This window comes from Xiphophorus maculatus, chromosome 8, assembly GCF_002775205.1.
Source record: "Xiphophorus maculatus strain JP 163 A chromosome 8, X_maculatus-5.0-male, whole genome shotgun sequence".
NCBI classification, from domain to species: Eukaryota; Metazoa; Chordata; class Actinopteri; order Cyprinodontiformes; family Poeciliidae; genus Xiphophorus; species Xiphophorus maculatus.
This window is the reverse complement of record NC_036450.1, coordinates 1502887-1520046: the sequence shown is the minus strand read 5'-3', so window position 1 is coordinate 1520046 and position 17160 is coordinate 1502887. Positions and strand designations below refer to the sequence as shown.

The window sequence follows — 17160 nt, the reverse complement described above, 5'->3', positions numbered from 1 at the left end:
TCGGCGCTAACTTCCTGTTTCCTCCCGCAGCAGGAAGTGCTCCAGTGCTGCATAAAGTTTATTCTCTGGTAGTTGGACCTGCGGGTCGGTTCTGACTGGTCCAAACATCAGAGCCAGACGTTGATCAGTCCGTCGCTGCCAGCCGACATCAGAGTCCCACCCTGGAGGTCAAAGGTCACGCTCTGGACGCTCTTCCTGTGTCCCGCCAGGGAGCTCACGCCACACGACTCCGCCTCCACCAGCCGCACCAAACAGTCGCCGCTAGCAACCGCCAGCAGCTTCCCCGATTGGTTGAAGGCCACCTGGTTGGCGGCGTGCGGCCCAGCGTCCACGACACCCGTCGGCGCCGCCGGCTTCCGGGTGTCCCACAGGTGGACGGTGCCCCTGGAGTCACAGGACGCCACGGCGTTCGTGGTGGGGCTGAAGGCGGCGTGGTTGCAGGGGTGGCGGTGTCCACGGAACGTGGCGGTGCTCACGCCCAGCCGGCCGTCCCAAACCACCACCGTCTTATCGGCGGAGGAGGTGAGCAGCAGGTCGGAGCACGGCAGGAAGGCCACGCTGTTCACCGAGGCACCGTGGCGCCGCAGGATCATCCTGCAGCAGCCGCGGCTGGGGTCCCACATCCGGGCCGTCCCGTCGGCGGAGCAGGACGCCAGAATATGGCCGCCGGAGTGGAAGGAGCTGCCCCAGGTGGGCTGGCTGTGACCGGCCAGCAGCAGCACACAGCGACACGCAGAGAAGTCCCAGAGTCGGACCTGCAGCACAAACCAGAACCTGCAGTCAGGAGACAGGAAACAGGAAACCAGGAGACAGGAAACCAGGAAACAGGAAACCAGGAGACAGGAAACCAGGAAACCAGGAGACAGGAAACCAGGAGACAGGAAACCAGGAAACAGGAAACCAGGAAACAGGAAACCAGGAGACAGGAAACCAGGAAACAGGAAACCAGGAGACAGGAAACAGGAAACCAGGAGACAGGAAACCAGGAAACAGGAAACCAGGAGACAGGAAACCAGGAAACAGGAAATCAGGAGACAGGAAACCAGGAGACAGGAAACAGGAAATCAGGAAACAGGAAACCAGGAGACAGGAAACCAGGAAACAGGAAACCAGAAACTATGAAACCAACCAGGAAACAGGAAGGAAATGTTTCCTGCGACATGTTTTCCCTTCACAGATCTGGAAAATCCATTAAACTCGACTAAAAACAAGCAAATCTGCTGAAGGATGTGGGAGAGAGTCAAACTAAATATTTAGTTAGCAAACTAAGTAAGTTAAGTATTTAAATTTAAGCTACACATTTAGTTAGCAAGATAGACATTTAGCACTGAACTGAATGTTTAGCTAATATGCTAATTCCCTTGCCAGTAACTGGAAGTGAGCTATCAAAATAAGAGCTGGGTCTTCTTACGGAGTTGCTCATGTCACCAATTTAAATAAATAATCAAGCCTGATCCAAAGTGTTGATAGTTTGGTTTAAAAGTGGCTCCGGTGTAATCTGTGGAGCCTGAGTCACGTTTTCAAACGGAAACTCACCGTCTTGTCTCCGCTGGTTGTGGCCAGTCTGGATCCTTCAGGGTGGAAGCTGCAGCCTGACAGCCAATCAGAGTGGCCCTCCCCTATCAGCAGCATCCGGGCAACCTGACGTCAACATTCACAGCATCACCCTACAGCTTAGGTGTCAAACTCAAGGCCCAGGGGCCAAATTGGCCCCCAAAGCTTTTTACTGAAATAGAACCTTTGGGGTAATAGATGTGTGATGCTGAGAGCTCTGGTATAAAAAAACAAACATCACCTTTTTCTACTTCCTGTTTTCTCTTCTTTGTTGTTTCCTCTAGTAGTAACGTCCGGTTGTTTTCATAGACTGAAAATCCGCCTCATCATGGCGCAAAAACTTGTTTTTTTTTATTGGCTTAAGTCAATTTTTTTCTTAATTTCAATGTTAATTTGAATATTTTGTAACAGTAATTACAATATCAACAAGAAAATAAATTTTTGGACATTAATGGAAACACCGCAATTGCGGATTTCTTTCCCACATTAGCGGAATATAAACAAAGTTTTACCGCGTTGGTAATGGACGTGCGGCCCCAGAGGCCGGCCTACCTTCTCCCCGCTGCGCGGCAGGTCCCACAGCCTCCAGGTGCGGTCGTCGCTGGCCGAGGCCAGCAGCGGCCTGCCGGGGTGCGGCGCCACGCCGCTGATGGGCAGCTGGTGCGCCCGGAAGGAGCAGAACAGCTGGAAGCTGCTCTTCTCCGGAGCCTCCGGACCAGCCGGCAGCCCGCAGGGCTCCATGGCTCCGCTCGGGCTGCTGGGTGGAGGCTTCCTGCTGGGTGTCTCCGGTTCCGGTTCCGGAAGCCTCTGGGCTCGCTCTTTCTGCAGCCCGAGGAGCGTCTTGGTCCGCAGAGCCGCTTCGTGTTTGTCCCGCAGCCGCTTCAGCGCCTCCTGGGAGTCCTGCAGCTGCTCCTGCAGCTGCTTGCAGTCCCCGGTCAGGACGTGCTTCTGCTCGGAGAGCCGCCGGTGCTGCTGCCGGTGGTAGTCGCTCTCCTGCTGCATGCGCAGCAGGCTCTGCGCCGCCGTCAGCACCTGCTTCCGGAGCTGCTCGGCGTCGCCGCGTACGGCCTCCAGCTTCTCCAGCAGCGCCTGGCGGTGGGTCAGCGCGTCCGGGACGAAGATGCCGCCGCCGCCGCCCCTGGCCCGGCTGTGCCACTCCAGCTCGAAGAGACTCAGGGTCCGGGTCAAGCCCAGCTTGCGGAGGAAGTTCCGCAGGAAGTCCTCCACCGACTCCGGGATGTCCTGGACCACCGGGTCTTCTGGGTTCACCGGGGATGAAGAGGCTGAGGATGAAGAGGAGCCGTCCTCCTCCTCTTCCTCCTCCTCCTCCTTCTCCTCTTCCTCCTTCTCCTCATCCTCATCCTCCTCCTTGATGGAGTCACAGTTCTCCTCCACTTTGTCTTTTTTCTCCTCCACTTTGTCTTTTTTCTTCGCTGACATTTTCTGTCCTTCTCCTTGTTTTCGCGTCGCCAAGGCAACAGCTCACCTTCGGAAGTCATTATTGTTTACTCCGTTACCGTGGCAACGCATCGGCGCGTTAAAGAAACAGCACATTTTAAACTTTTGATTCAAATTAAATTTTGAATCAAAACTACTTTATTGATCCCAAAGAGAAATTAAATGTTCAGAGTTAATGATGACAGGGAACTTTATAATGAGTTTAACTGAAAACTTTTATCAGACTCTAAATTATTCCATTAAACTCTTCAGTCTAAATATGTTTATTCAGAAACAGGTTTCTAAATAGAATCTATATCTTCTCTTTAAATTTCTATATGCTTCTTTACATCTCATGGTAAATCCTTTATTTGTTTTTTTCTGTTAGCCTGTGTCTTTATATTCATTATTTATATCTTAATATATTTAAATTTTACATTAAACAAGCATTAATCACACATTATTTTAAAAATCCGATTAAGAAGTGTTTCATTTATGATTATTAAATATTAATAAATAGTAATAATTTGACTTGAATCAATATTTGTGAAGTTAATTTATTTCATATTAACGCAGTTAATTGTTTATTCTGTTACCATGACGACCACGTGTTCAGCGTTATTTAAAGTTTGTGGGCTGCCCGGTAAGAAACCGGGTCGGAACCAGGCTGGTGCAGAAGCGACGGCAGCTTCCGGTGAGTTCTCCGAAAACATGTTGAGATGTTCGGGAAGTTAGAAGAAAGAAACGAAAATGTTTTAATCCTGGATTTATTCTCAATGTCTTCCAACATACAAAACAAAAAATAGAATAAAGGCCTAATTGTCTGGCCACGCAGTAAGACAATTAAAATAAGAAAAAACACGTTAAAAATAATTTTTTAAGTATAAATTACATTACCTTTTAAATGTTCTATCCATAAAATACATATATTTTTTTAGTTTATTCGTGGTTTTTGATTGGTATGTGTTTAGGATACAGACTAAGTCTGATGAATTATTTTAAAAAATAAAAACTTATTTCTGTTTTTATAGAACTATCCCTCAACTGTACCTTGTATTGAAGTTATTTTCATTTTATTGTTACTTCATTTATGAGTTAATTGTGTTGTTACAATAAAGTATTTTTAGATTTATTTGTTTTGCTTCTACAATTTCATAAATTCATACAATTCTCCTAAAATAAGACCAAAGCCTGTTATAATAATTTGGATGGTTTTACTGACTGGCCGGCAGACGGCGCTGTTTCCGCCTGACTCTGGTCACGTGACTTCCTCACATGACTGTCAGCCGGAAGGAATCAGCAGGAAGATCGTCCCTCTCTGTTGTAAATATATATTTTTTGTTTTTTATGAATTGTTAAATATGAGTTAAACATTTTTCTGCTCTCGGAGGTTTAGCTGCTAAACACAGAACATTTACCGGTTCTGGTTCCGGTTCGGTGTGTGCTTTAACGGCTGTTTCCGGTCCAGAACAAACAGAAATTCCTGCCTTTAACTGTTAACGGAGGAAATATTAATACTCATGTGTTCAGGTCGATCTGTTTACGGTCACACGTGTTAACTGCAGCGGAACAAACGCTTAATTTAAAGTTTTTAAATTCCGTTTGGGTTAAAGATGGTTCTGGAACCATTACAGAACCTCCAGAACCGGCTAACCCGGGTTCATTAAGCTAACTGGTTCTTTAAACTGCCTGTTACTTGTCAACACAACGCTGGTCAGGGCTGAAGTGTAGGAACCGTTTTCCTGGCTGAAGGATTGAAACGTTTTCACTAGCGGCTTTATTTAGTTTTATTCCCTTGAAAGTGAGATAAAAAGTTCAAAGAAAAACAGAAGAACTGAGAAATATCATTGTTTTAAGATTATAAAACATGGTGGAGGTAGTATTATGATGAGGGAGCTGTTTTCTTTAGGATGCAGAGGAGCACTGATTGGCATAGATAAAGAAATGTAGTTTAACTCAGATTACGTTTTGTTATTGAAACTCTGGGTTATTGTTTGAAAAAAAATACAGTTTGAATAATTTTGGATTTTTATTCTTTTGCAGTGGGTTTTTAAACTAGAGATGTGAATCTTTAAATCTAGCTTTCAGTTTGATTCAGGAACATTTTTAAATTCAGAAACCATTTTTCTGAAACGGTTGAGAGATTCTGTTCAAATCTGACCGAACCGAGGAAAAGAGTGTAAACAACTAGAACATTTACTGAATCAAATGTAATCAGTTTATATTCAAACAAAAATAGATTTGATCATAAAATTCTGTACCAGTGTTAGCTTAGCTTAAGTATTTAGCTTTTTCTTAAATAAGAAAATATCTAAGAATTATTGGAGATGCATACGGTGGTCGGTGAACTCGTAATAAAATATAGAAATAGAAGCAGCAAAGACGTTTAACTTGCATTTTAAAATCAATTTCTGAATTGATTCACAATTCCCAGGACTAGGAATTTCAATGCTTTATAGATCCTGCTAGGCTTGTTGCAGTAATCAATAAACCAATAAATTGCATGATAAATTAAAATGAGCTCAATAATTTTCTTTTGCATGATTTGTTGTTTCTCTGTTTCTACCAAAAACTGGATAATAAAAGTTTTCAGTCTCAACTAGCTTCTTTTATTGATGGATCATTTTGTTTGCAGAGACTCATAATTCATTTTATTTGTTGTTTTTTTATTTCCATCCATCCATCCATCCATCCATCCATCCATCCATCCATCCATTCAACCATTTCATCCATTTTCATCTGTTTTATTTATGTTATATATTTAAAATATCTTCCAGTTGTCAGAATTGAAAGTTTATTGATCTTTGTGTTCTTGCATTATATTATTGTTTATCACAATAACCTTTGGGACGATTCATCGTCCAGAAACACGACAGGCTTCCAGCTTAAACGATTCTCAGGATGTTTCTGCTTGAAAGAAATAAACCACCAAACCTAACAGATGTGTTTAGTTGATGATTTGACATTTTTTGTTGTTGTTGATGTTTCCACTCGAGCGGAGTGTTACTTCCTGTTTGGTCACTTCCTGTTTGGTCTCAGTTCTGGTCAGGATGGGTTCTGCGGTGGAACGGACGGACAAACACGTCCGGGAGTATCTGCTGTACCGAGGCTTCACCAGCACGCTGAAGCAGCTGGACAGCGACATCAAGGCGGACAAGGAGAAAGGCTTCCGGGTGCGTTGGACCGGACTGGACTGGACTGGACTGGACCTGACCCGGTCTGACGGTTCCTCTGTCCCCCAGGTGGACCGGATCATCGAGCAGCTGCAGCAGCTGGTGCAGAGCTTTGACCTGGCCGGGCTGAAGGAGTACTGGCTGTATCTGGACCGGCGCCTGTTCTGCAGGCTGGAGGACGTGTACCGGTCCACCGTCAACAAGCTGAGAACCAGCCTGTACCGCTACTACGTCATCAACACCATCCAGGTCTGGTACCTGATCCAGAACCAGCTGCCTGTCAGCCAGAGGGAGCCGGTTAGCCGCTATCACTAGGTGCCGTTACCGTTCACCGAGTCAGAACCGGACTGTTCTAATGCGAGACCAGCAGGAACCGGTTACATAACGCCTCATTTCTTATCAGTTTCTATAAAATACGACTTGAATCAAAGCTGACAAAGTTCCTGATGTTTCGCTACATAAAATACGTTTCATGCAGCGCGCCACAACGGGAAATAAGGCAGAAAACGTGAAAAGCAACTTATAATAACGCTTTGTGTCGACTTTACTGTACGCACAGACCTGTTGCCATGGCAACTGACTGACAGCTTCACCGCCGCACGAGTGTTCCTGATCAACTTGAATTTGAACCAAAAACACAAAAACATTCTTCACATAAATCACCAAAACAGAACCTTCAGTCCGTTACAGTTTCACGTTCTTTTAGTTTTCAGGGTTGTTGTTTATTTTGCTAATATTAATAAGTGACAATCTATGATAAACATTTGCTCTGCTGATAATCTGTCAGTGTAGCTGTGTTGGTCACCTTATGTTAGAAACACACCGGCCTGCAGCACATCTACATGCTAAAATTTCATAGTCAAGCTAGCATAGCTGAGCTCCTTCCTCAGAATTGAAACCTGTGAAATGTCATTTCCTTGTAGACAATTAATATGAAAACATTGGGACCTTTTTCTGATTCTTTGTGTGATTTTGTGTCGTTTTCATGACTCAGTGCATGACCCGTTTCTGACCCATTTCTGACCCGTTTCTGACCCGTTTCTGACTTGATTTTGACCCGTTTTCGATCCGTTTCTGACCAGTTTCCGACTTGTGTTTAACCAGTTTCAAACCCGTTTCTGACCCGTGCAGAAAGGAAACCTGGAGAAGACGCAGGAGTTCTTCCAGAAGCAGGCGTTGGAGCTGCAGGGTCAGGCCGAGTGGCGCGACTGGTTCATCCTGCCCTTCATCCCGACCCCAGAGCAGAACCCGGCCTTCGGGCCGTACTTTTCCCGCCAGTGGGCCGACACCTTCCTGGTGTCGCTGCACAACTTCCTGTCGGTCCTGTTCCAGTGCATGCATATCCTTCACAGGAAGCCGCAGCTGCAGATAAACAGGCTGAACGAGGCGATAAATCAATCTGACAGATTCGTCTAATTTTCGTCTTTTGTTTCGATGTTTTTGGAACATTTCGATGTGAAAATGAGAATTTGTTCTCAGTCAACTGATCTGGTGAAGAGAAAAACATTACAGTTTTGGAAAATCTGGAGTTTTTCCCAATAGTCTAAAGTCAGAGCACCCAGGGCGGCCATCTTGTTTTACAAGCCTGTTTAGCCACTTTTATGTATGTCAGGTTTGACACCTATTAAAGACAAGTTGAACAACACAGAAAAGACAAGAGAGTTAGATTCTTTTGTACTCGCGAGGAGAACGGACAGAGATGTGTTTACAGTTACAAATCTCCGACCGCCCTGAAAACACATTTGTCCGCTCCTCTCTTTTTATTATCTTCGGAGTCCCTATCACAGAGAGCACTGCAACTCTAAAGGGTGGGGTCAAAGCATTTTAGTTGCAGTGCTAATGACAATCACTAACTAAACACATGTTATCTTGCATTAGAACACAGAGTAAAAACAGAACAGGTCGTATATCTTCAAGGCGACGATTCGTCAGCTATCTAACAGCTCAAAGGAAGAAGAAGTTCCTGCTGAGTAATAAACCCTGTGAGCCCGGTTATCACTGCTTCTCTTCAGGGAGGCCCTCTTGTGAAGACGGAGATAAAGTAGATCAAAACATACAGAAACAGTCTTTATGTTTAGAGAAAAGAAAACAATCATGGAACATCAAATATGAAACACTATTGTTATAAAGGAAACAACAAATATATGATAATATATACATTTCACCTAACAATGTATTTTGGATCTGAAATCTGAATGCTGGACCGGTCACAGCAATCATTTCTGCTGGACGATAAATTGCTCCAGAAATTATCAGCATATTGGTAACAGTATAATAGTGCAAGTAAAAACCATAAATCAAATGGACCTGCTTTATTTATACCTGAGTCACATTTTGCAGGTGAATCTTTTGGTTCCTTAACTGAGCTCCACCTCAGCCGGTTCTGCTGAGCTTCGACTCCGAGGTCCAGAGGATGACGAGTCTGGCCGAGGAGAACGAACAGCTCCGCCAAGTGGTGAGGGGAGGAAGTGTTTCTGATCCAGTGGATCAGGTTGATCAGTCTGTCTCTACATGGTTTGATCTGCTTTCATTGCCAGCGCTGCTTCAGTTCATTGAGGTTTCTGAGCAGCATTTCGATCAGGGCTGGACTTTGACTAGGCCGTAGCAGCCTCAGTCCTTTACTTTTTCATCAGTAGTTTCATCTCTGACGCCGTTACGCTTCAGCTGATGTTTGCAGAATGATGTTGTGTTTTATTATTCTGACAGAGTTTTGTGTGTTTCTCCAGCTGTTCGCCCTGCAGACTGAGAGTCGGGACCAGAAGGACGGAGACGAGGCGGTGCAGCACAAGCTGCCGCTGTACGTCCAGAACATGGACCGGCTGGGAGACACTGAGCTGTGAGCCTCTAACATCTCTCTTTACTGATGACTGACCGAAGCCTTGATTAGTGCCTTCCTCCTGTTTTTAGTCAGAATTCAAGACATTTAGTGATATTTTGTTACAAGAGCTGAGAAACGGCCAACAGGACAGATTTTACTGACCCAAAGTGGTTGCCATGGCTACATATCTGACATTTATAGATGTTACTGCTTTTACATGTTACATCTACTTTATCAGTTGTATTATCTGATATTAAGTTAAGTTAGCTGTTGTTAATATTGGTCAGTTTTAGCTTCAATGCTAATGTTTTCAGCATTTTGTTTCAGTGTTGGGTTTTTGGTTATGTGGTCAAATTGTTGGCTGTTAGCTTCAGTGCTAATAGTTTTAGCTTCATCATCAGTGCTGATGAACATGCTAATGTTCTCAGGATTTAACTTCAGTGCTAATTCTTTATCATTTAAAATTAATGCTCAGAATTAAGACTCAATTAATTGTTTTAATGATTTAAGTTTAATACTTACATTTAATATCTGCTTTTGTTATTAATGCTGACAGCTTTTACCATCAGTGCTAATTGATGCTAATTGTAGCATTTAGTTTCCTGCTAATGTAGAAGTTTTCATGTTCATCATTAGTTTGTTAGGTTTAATGTTTAATGCACTTGTTTTAAATTTTGGTCATATATTCTGTATTGGCAGCTTTTAGTACTAAGGTATTGCTAATGTTTAGCATTTTGTGCAGTGCTATTTTTGGTTGAAATCATTTTATTAGCATTTTGGGGCTAATGTTGCTTAGCTTTATTGCTAATGTATCTCATATAACTGTCACATGACCTCATTTACTCACTGTGGGCTGTAAGTGGATTTTGGTTGTTTTGAAGTTTGTTAAAGAGACTTAAAACAAAAACTACAGAAAACACACATGGCATGTAGCGAGAGATGTTCTGGAAAAGAACAAAGTACTAAAGGTTTCTTTAGATCTGAGGTACTTGATCTAACCAACATTTTTCAGCACTTAGCTTTGCTGCTAATGTTGTTAGCTCTTAGCTTTATATTGATTTCAACAGTTTAGTTCTACTTCTAATGTTAACAGTTTCTTTTGTTTGGTGTTAGCAATTAGCTTCAGTGCTATTGTTTTCACATCCAGTGTTACCTTGCTAATGTTAGCACTTTGCTTCATTGCTAATGTTAGCACTTTGCTTCATTGCTAATGTTAGCAGAATTTAACTTCAAGCATAATGTTTTCAGCTGTTGGTTTTGGTTGCCATGCATTTAGCCTTTTGCTTTTGTGCTAACATTGTTAGCAATAAGCTTTGGTGTTAATGTTAGCACTGAGTTTCTGCTCTAATTTCTACTCAAAAATGATTTTTAGTAATATTTTTAAATTACTAATATTACCAAGGGAAGTTATACCCTTAGTAATAATTACTAAGTTTAGTAACATTTTTGTTATCTAACCAAAATAGCTTTAGCATTCGTTAGCGACTGTAGAACATTCTGGCTCCATAGGTTTAAAACAGACTTATATCTGGTTTTATTTCAATCAGAACCTTTTTAATTGTCCATTTTTTTATTCTTGATTTGTCCTTCATAAGTGTTTATGATTTTAACTGTTTGCTAGCTGTGCTCTCCTTCAGCTAGCTGCATTTATTTAGCCTCATCGACCGTCTGCCATGTTGTGCAGAACTTTCTGTGCAGCGGCGCTAGCTTATGTTTACAGGCCAGAATGCATCAACATGAAATGATTCACATCCAAATGGCAGCGGCTGCTATTTTCTGTTACATTTACTGTTGGCATGGCAACCATCAAAACCAGCCTAACCCATCTGAGTAAAGATTAATATTTCAGTTTGAAAATTAAAAGGTGTTTGTATGAGAAATAGCCACGGTGAGTGTCCTAAAGGTAAACTGATGTCTGCATAGCGACAGATAATGTTTGTGTCTGTTTGTTTATTCATGTCTTCATAACTCCTCATTTAAAACACTTTAAATCACTTTTGGGTGGATTTTCTTCTTGCACTTGATCAGTTCTGTGTGTTATAAACATTTATTTATATGTGAAGTGTTTTGACCTGATTTGTGTTGTTGCTTATTTATTTCTGCTGTTAGAGTTTAAACTGTGTGCTGTGATGATGTTGCCAAATAAACAATTCACCTGATGAATTGTTATCTTTGTCCATGATCCATTTGTAGAAATCAATTTGCAGTAAAGATCAGTTTCTGTAAAGAAAAGGAAAATCTGAGACTGAAGACCAGAACAGCTCCTGTTCCATAAACACTTTGAGATATAAAATGTAACATTTAGCAGGAAACACATGAAGCCTGAATAAATTGTACTTTTGACGGGTCTGATTCTTCGAAGTGAACCACAGAAACCGTCCAGAACCGTGGAAGATCCACTTCTGCTCCCAGAATGCAACACTTCCATCCGTCATCCACTTTTTTATTATTATTATCATTAAAGTTTCTGCAGGACATTGGAAACCATCACAGTTTTACTATAAATACACCAATCAATGAACTATTAGAGAAAATGTGTTAAATAACATTTTTATAAAGATAAAAATACGATTTAGAAATCCTAATCCAATGTCATTAAGACCAAATAAAACATTCATAGGTTTTCTGTAAAATAAGGTGATTCTTTTACCGTGTCAATCAGTTCAGTTTGGACTCGGTTTGAACCAGTTCATCTGTGTTTGTTGAACTCTTGTGTGTCGCAGGGACTTGGTGTCGAGTCAGCGAGTCGTCAGCGCCGCCGCCGCGCCCTCCAGGAACTTCTTCTCCACGCTGCTGCCTCAGGCCAAACGGGCCCCGATGAAGGCGCCGCCGCCCACCTCAGGGTCCCCGAACCAGGCAGTGATGGGCAGGAAGGAGCTGCCAGCCAATCAGGTGACAGCAGGGGTTTGATCAGCCAATCAGGGGACAGCAGGAGTTTGATCAGCCAATCAGGGGACAGCAGAGGTTTGATCAGCCAATCAGGTGACAGCAGAGGTTTGATCAGCCAATCAGGTGACAGCAGAGGTTTGATCAGCCAATCAGGGGACAGCAGAGGTTTGATCAGCCAATCAGGTGACAGCAGAGGTTTGATCAGCCAAGCAGGGGACAGCAGGAGTTTGATCAGCCAATCAGGTGACAGCAGGGGTTTGATCAGCCAATCAGGGGACAGCAGAGGTTTGATCAGCCAATCAGGGGACAGCAGGAGTTTGATCAGCCAATCAGGGGACAGCAGGGGTTCGATCAGCCAATCAAGGGACAGCAGGGGTTCGATCAGCCAATCAGGGGACAGCAGAGGTTTGATCAGCCAATCAGGGGACAGCAGGTTATCCTGACTGTTTGGTTTTACCTGTTTAATGTTTGCAAAGGTGAGCAGAATCCATTCTTGGTTTCTGATGAGCTTCTGTCCTGGAACCTCAGTTATTTCTTTGGTTCATTTTAGGCAACGCTAACTAAAGGGTTAGCTGTGCTAACCCTAAAGCACTAATCGTGAACATTTGGTCCAATAATGCTAATGGGCTACACCAACATGATGCTTAGCAGAAGCTAAACGCTACACCAACAACATATTTAATGGAAGCTAATGCTAATGCATTGTACCCTAACTTGGTATTTAGTTGAAGCTAACGCTAAAGCACAATAACAACACAGTGATTAGCAGGAGCTAATGCTGAAGCGCTACACCAATATAGTATTTAGTGCAAGCTAACAGTAAAGTGCTAACCGTTAGCACGGTTGCCGTCCTCACCCTCAGTCACTAATTTAGTTTTGACATCATAATTTACATGCTGTATAATTCCCTTAGATATTGTATTCGTGTTTATATCTTTTTCCGTTCTGTCTGTTTTATTTTGTTCCTGTATGTTTCTTGTTTTAAATAAAGTTATTGGGGAAAAAAGTGGGGAACATGAGGAGAGGAAATGGAACTGCTGCGTCTTCAAAATAAGAGCATGAATATAAACGTCTAATTACTAGAATAATTTTTAACAGGCGATAAAACTTCAACACAAGTTTCAGAATGAATTTATTGTTTTTATTTTGTTAGCGTGGTTCTAGTTCTCTTCACACCCTGGCCATGGTCTCTTCCTGCTGCTGCCATCAGGCAAGAGATACAGAGCAATAAAAACCAGGACAAATCGTCTAAAACACAGTTTTTACCCGATGGCAACCATGGCACTAAATTCAAAGGCATAAGAACTTCTGCTCTTGACATCACTTTGTTAAAAATGTCAATTCTGTTGCGACACCTCCAGGCGCTGCAACCATCTTCTGATGTCTATTTATTTCTCATTTTGTACTATTCATTTCTTTACCTTTGTATATTATGTATATACACATAACCTGCATCTTAACTCGAGTCGAGCAAATCTCAATCTGTAATCTGTTGATGACAATGACAATAAATCTGATCTGTTGCAAAACTGAGTTGAACCAAAACACAGATTTTATTTCCCCCATTATTTATAATTAAAACAAATGATTTATTTTTAGGCTGTAAAGTGTAAAGAGTCGTCCCAGTCTAAGGAGGTAAAAGCCGCCTCCAGCCAGTCTTCGTCCAGCGAGGCTCCCAGTTCCCAGCCTCAGGCCATGAACCAGAACAGCCGACACAGGAGGATCCAGGAGCACGAGAAGGAGAGGAAGGAGCTTTTCTCCAGGCCGTCCCCTCAGGTACGCCTCACCTGGTCAGCGCTCTGAGTCTGAGGAGCTTCAGCTCAGCTTTACGTTTCCCTCAGGCTGCAGAGAGCAGAGCGGACGACGTGGATGCGACCGCAGCGAAGAGCTTGTTGGAGCCGTCGGATTCCTCCGGCAGGGAGGACGGAGGCCTGCAGGTGGAGCAGCCCTTCATCAAACTGAGCCAGGAGGAGTACGGCGAGCATCACTCCTCCATCATGCACTGCAGGTACAGAGTCACACCTGAACACCTGAACTCCGACAGACTTTAAACCGGAACTCAAACCTGCTGCCTGTCTGCAGGGTCGACAGCTCTGGGCGCCGGGTTGCCAGTTTGGATGTAGACGGTGTCATAAAGGTTTGTTTATTTTTATTTTACCATCTTCTAACCTCTGAAAAATCAAACTAAGTGTAAGAAACTCTCTCCTCTCTCTGAAGGTTTGGTCCTTCAACCCCATGATGCAGACCAAAGCCACCATCATGTCCAAGTCTCCTCTCCTGTCCCTGGAGTGGGCCACCAAACCAGACAGACTGGTAAGACTTGGACAAACTCTGCTGCTGCTGTGAGGAAAGTCTTGATCCAGTCGTGATTTTTCTATTAGCATCTCTGGAAATCCTCTTTAAAACCGGGCCACAGGATGGATCAGTACTTTAGCACAGGATGGCGGCTAACCCTGGTGACTGAATGTTTGTCTGGTCAGTTGTTATTAGGCAGCGGCGTTGGGACGGTGCGACTCTACGACACAGAAGCCAAGAAGAATCTCTATGAGATGAACATCGATGAAACTCATCCACGGTAAACCATCAGCTAACTGTTGGCTTACAATCTACATGAACATGCTAACAATGCTACTTCTGGGCTAAAACACTCAGCTGTAACACTTTAGTTAGCATGTTAGCTGCCAAATTGCGCAGTAAAGCAATTAGCCTATAAAGATATTTATTTGACCCTTAAACTCAGGTTTGAGCAGATTTCATAATAAATATTAATGTATAAATGGGTCATAAGAACATAAATGCTGTACGAATGGATGAGAGACATTAGCAACCAGCTAACGTATTAGCTGCTAAATGCTACAATCAAACAGTTTGCAGATGATATTTTTTATTCCCATGAAGTTTAAAAAGCAGTGAGAAAAGATTTCATATTAAACTTTTATTCGCCAATAATCCAGATTGTATTATTAATACATCAGAAAAGCAGATTGATAAGAAAAGTTAGCAATTAGCTAAACAGTTAGCATGAAGCAGCAAAAGAGTTTAATATTTCCTTTGGAATCTGTCAAAAACTTAATTCAGCTTCAAATGAAATTAGTTTTCCATGAATTTCCGGAACCAAATCATAAATCAGTAGCTATTTGTGAATGGAGATTAGCAACATGCTAGCTAGCTAGCTTTTTAGCTGCTAATTGCAACACTTTAATTTGTTTTTAGTCAATAGAAATAAAACATATTTACATTATGTCAAAAATGTCAACTAGAGAGTACCAAATGATCCAGATGCTGGAGTATTTTGTCCCAGAGGAGTGAATTTATTTTGATAACTTTGGATTTTGTCTGTCAGTATTTTGTCGTTAGCCTGCAGCCCCAGCGGTTCGTCGTTCGTCTGCTCAGCTGCAGCTCTCAGCCGCTCTGGAAGTGTTGATTCTGTTCCTCGGCTTCCCATCCCGGTGTCCGGTCAGCTGCTGCTCTGGGACACCAAGACCGTCAAACAGCAGGTGGGGAGCTAACTAGCTTAGCAACATATTAGGTATAATATGTTAAAATATTGTTTTAGCTGAGATCCAGTATGTTTTCTGATGCACTGGAAACATTTAACCTTTGAAAAGGATTTTATGTTAATAATTTAATCCCCTGTCTTCCAGCTCCAGTTCTCACTGGAACCAGAACCAGTAGCCATTAACTGCACCGCCTTCAACCACAACGGGAACCTGCTGGTGACGGGAGCTGCTGACGGCGTCATCAGGCTGTTTGGTTGGTGTTGTAAAAACTCCGTCAGCAGTCTGTAGTCATGTTTGGGTGGAACTGATTGGTGCGTCTGCTCCCGCTGTAGACATGCAGCGCTACGAGAGCGCCATGAGCTGGAGGGCTCATGATGGAGAAGTTTACAGCGTGGAGTTCAGCTACGATGAAAATACGGTTTTCAGCGTCGGGGAGGACAGGAAGGTGAGCGCGCGCAGGCCGCGTAGTTCTGCTGGCTCGACCGCCGGACTGAAATCGGTGTGTTTGTGTTCAGTTCATCCAGTGGAACATCCACCGCTGCGGCGTGAAGCAGTCGGAGCAGGTTCTGCCTCAGGACGCCACCGGCCCCTTCGTCCTGTCGGGGTACAGCGGCTACAAACAGGTGAGTCTCATTTAATCACAAAGGATCCAAACCGACCGAACCCGTCGACATGACGACCAGAAGGTGCACAAACTGGACATGATCTTTAGCTTAACGGTTACCTGTGCTAACCACAAGCTGATAATCATAAACATTAGCTTAGCTAACGCTACAGCGCTAAACAGAAAATTAGCTGTGCTATTAGCGGATTAGCTTAGCTGTGCCCGTCTGATCCGTCTTACAGGTTCAGGTTCCCAGAGGAAGACTGTTTGCCTTCGACTCTGAGGGTCAACACGTCCTGACCTGCTCCAGCTCCGGAGGACTCATCTACCGAGTGCGTACCCTTCATCATCCTCCTCATCATCAGTCCTTTTGCTCATTTGTAGCCTCTTTGTTAGCGGTAGCCTAGCTAAAGGTTTGAAGGGTCGAATCAGTGGCAGGTGTGAAACAAAAGTTGCTTTATTTGTTTTAGTTTTATTGTAATACTCTTTAAAACTTGCTGTATGGAGTTTTAACTAAAGGTGACCTGAGAGTGGAGCCCTGAGGAACTCCTGACGTTTCTGACTCTTTGCTCCTCCTCTTCCAGCTGACCAATGGGGAGCCAGCGCTGGATCGGGTGCTGTCGCTGGGCGGACACAAAGCCCCGGTGGTGACGGTGGATTGGTGCTCCGCGGTCGACTGCGGCACCTGCCTCACGGCCTCCATGGACGGGAAGATCAAACTCAGCACGCTGCTCGCACAAAAGTCGTGACCCTGAAGACGTCGGGGGTCAAAGGCCGACGTAAACGGATCACTGTGCAGTTTCTAATGTTGTCTAACGTCTATTTTTGTTTCATGTTGCAATCAGCATTAAAGTCTGACTTAAAGTTTCAGCCTAACGCCCGTCTTCAGTTTGGTTCTGTTGAGGCTCAAAGGAAAATCTGAGATTCTGGATCCGTTTAATGACGTCAAGGTCAGTTCAACTGATGCTGAAGCGCTAGCTAGACCAACAAGGCATTTAGCAGAAGCTAACACTAAAGTGCTGCAGCAACACAGAATTTAGCATAAACTAATGCTAATTCCTGCTAAAGCGTTAACGTGACGCAACAGGAAAAAGAGGAGAACAAACCGAACTGCTGTGTGGTCTTTATGCCCTTCAAAATAAGAGCATGGATATAAACGTCTAACTATTTGAAGAATTATTCAAT

At 43.5% G+C, this 17160-nt stretch overlaps 2 protein-coding genes across 2 annotated transcripts; one reads left to right on the top strand and one right to left on the bottom strand.

The window, feature by feature from the left end:
* Positions 1 to 84: 84 nt before the first annotated feature.
* LOC102227041 (sperm-associated antigen 16 protein-like) lies at positions 85 to 3353 on the bottom strand. Its single transcript, XM_023338756.1, has 3 exons — positions 2107 to 3353; positions 1537 to 1641; positions 85 to 755 (listed from the first exon to the last, which is right to left on the bottom strand). The coding sequence occupies exons 1-3, from the start codon at positions 2992 to 2994 to the stop codon at positions 108 to 110; spliced, it is 1641 nt and encodes a 546-aa protein (XP_023194524.1). The 5' UTR covers positions 2995 to 3353; the 3' UTR covers positions 85 to 107.
* An 871-nt stretch (positions 3354 to 4224) lies between these two features.
* Positions 4225 to 16851, top strand: wdr91 (WD repeat domain 91). Its single transcript, XM_023338559.1, has 18 exons — positions 4225 to 4314; positions 6031 to 6164; positions 6234 to 6413; positions 7296 to 7503; positions 8537 to 8619; positions 8891 to 9000; positions 11706 to 11874; positions 13471 to 13647; positions 13713 to 13879; positions 13954 to 14008; positions 14089 to 14184; positions 14352 to 14446; positions 15215 to 15368; positions 15516 to 15624; positions 15704 to 15816; positions 15887 to 15994; positions 16218 to 16307; positions 16560 to 16851. The coding sequence occupies exons 2-18, from the start codon at positions 6042 to 6044 to the stop codon at positions 16722 to 16724; spliced, it is 2202 nt and encodes a 733-aa protein (XP_023194327.1). The 5' UTR covers positions 4225 to 4314; positions 6031 to 6041; the 3' UTR covers positions 16725 to 16851.
* The last annotated feature ends 309 nt before the right edge of the window (positions 16852 to 17160 follow it).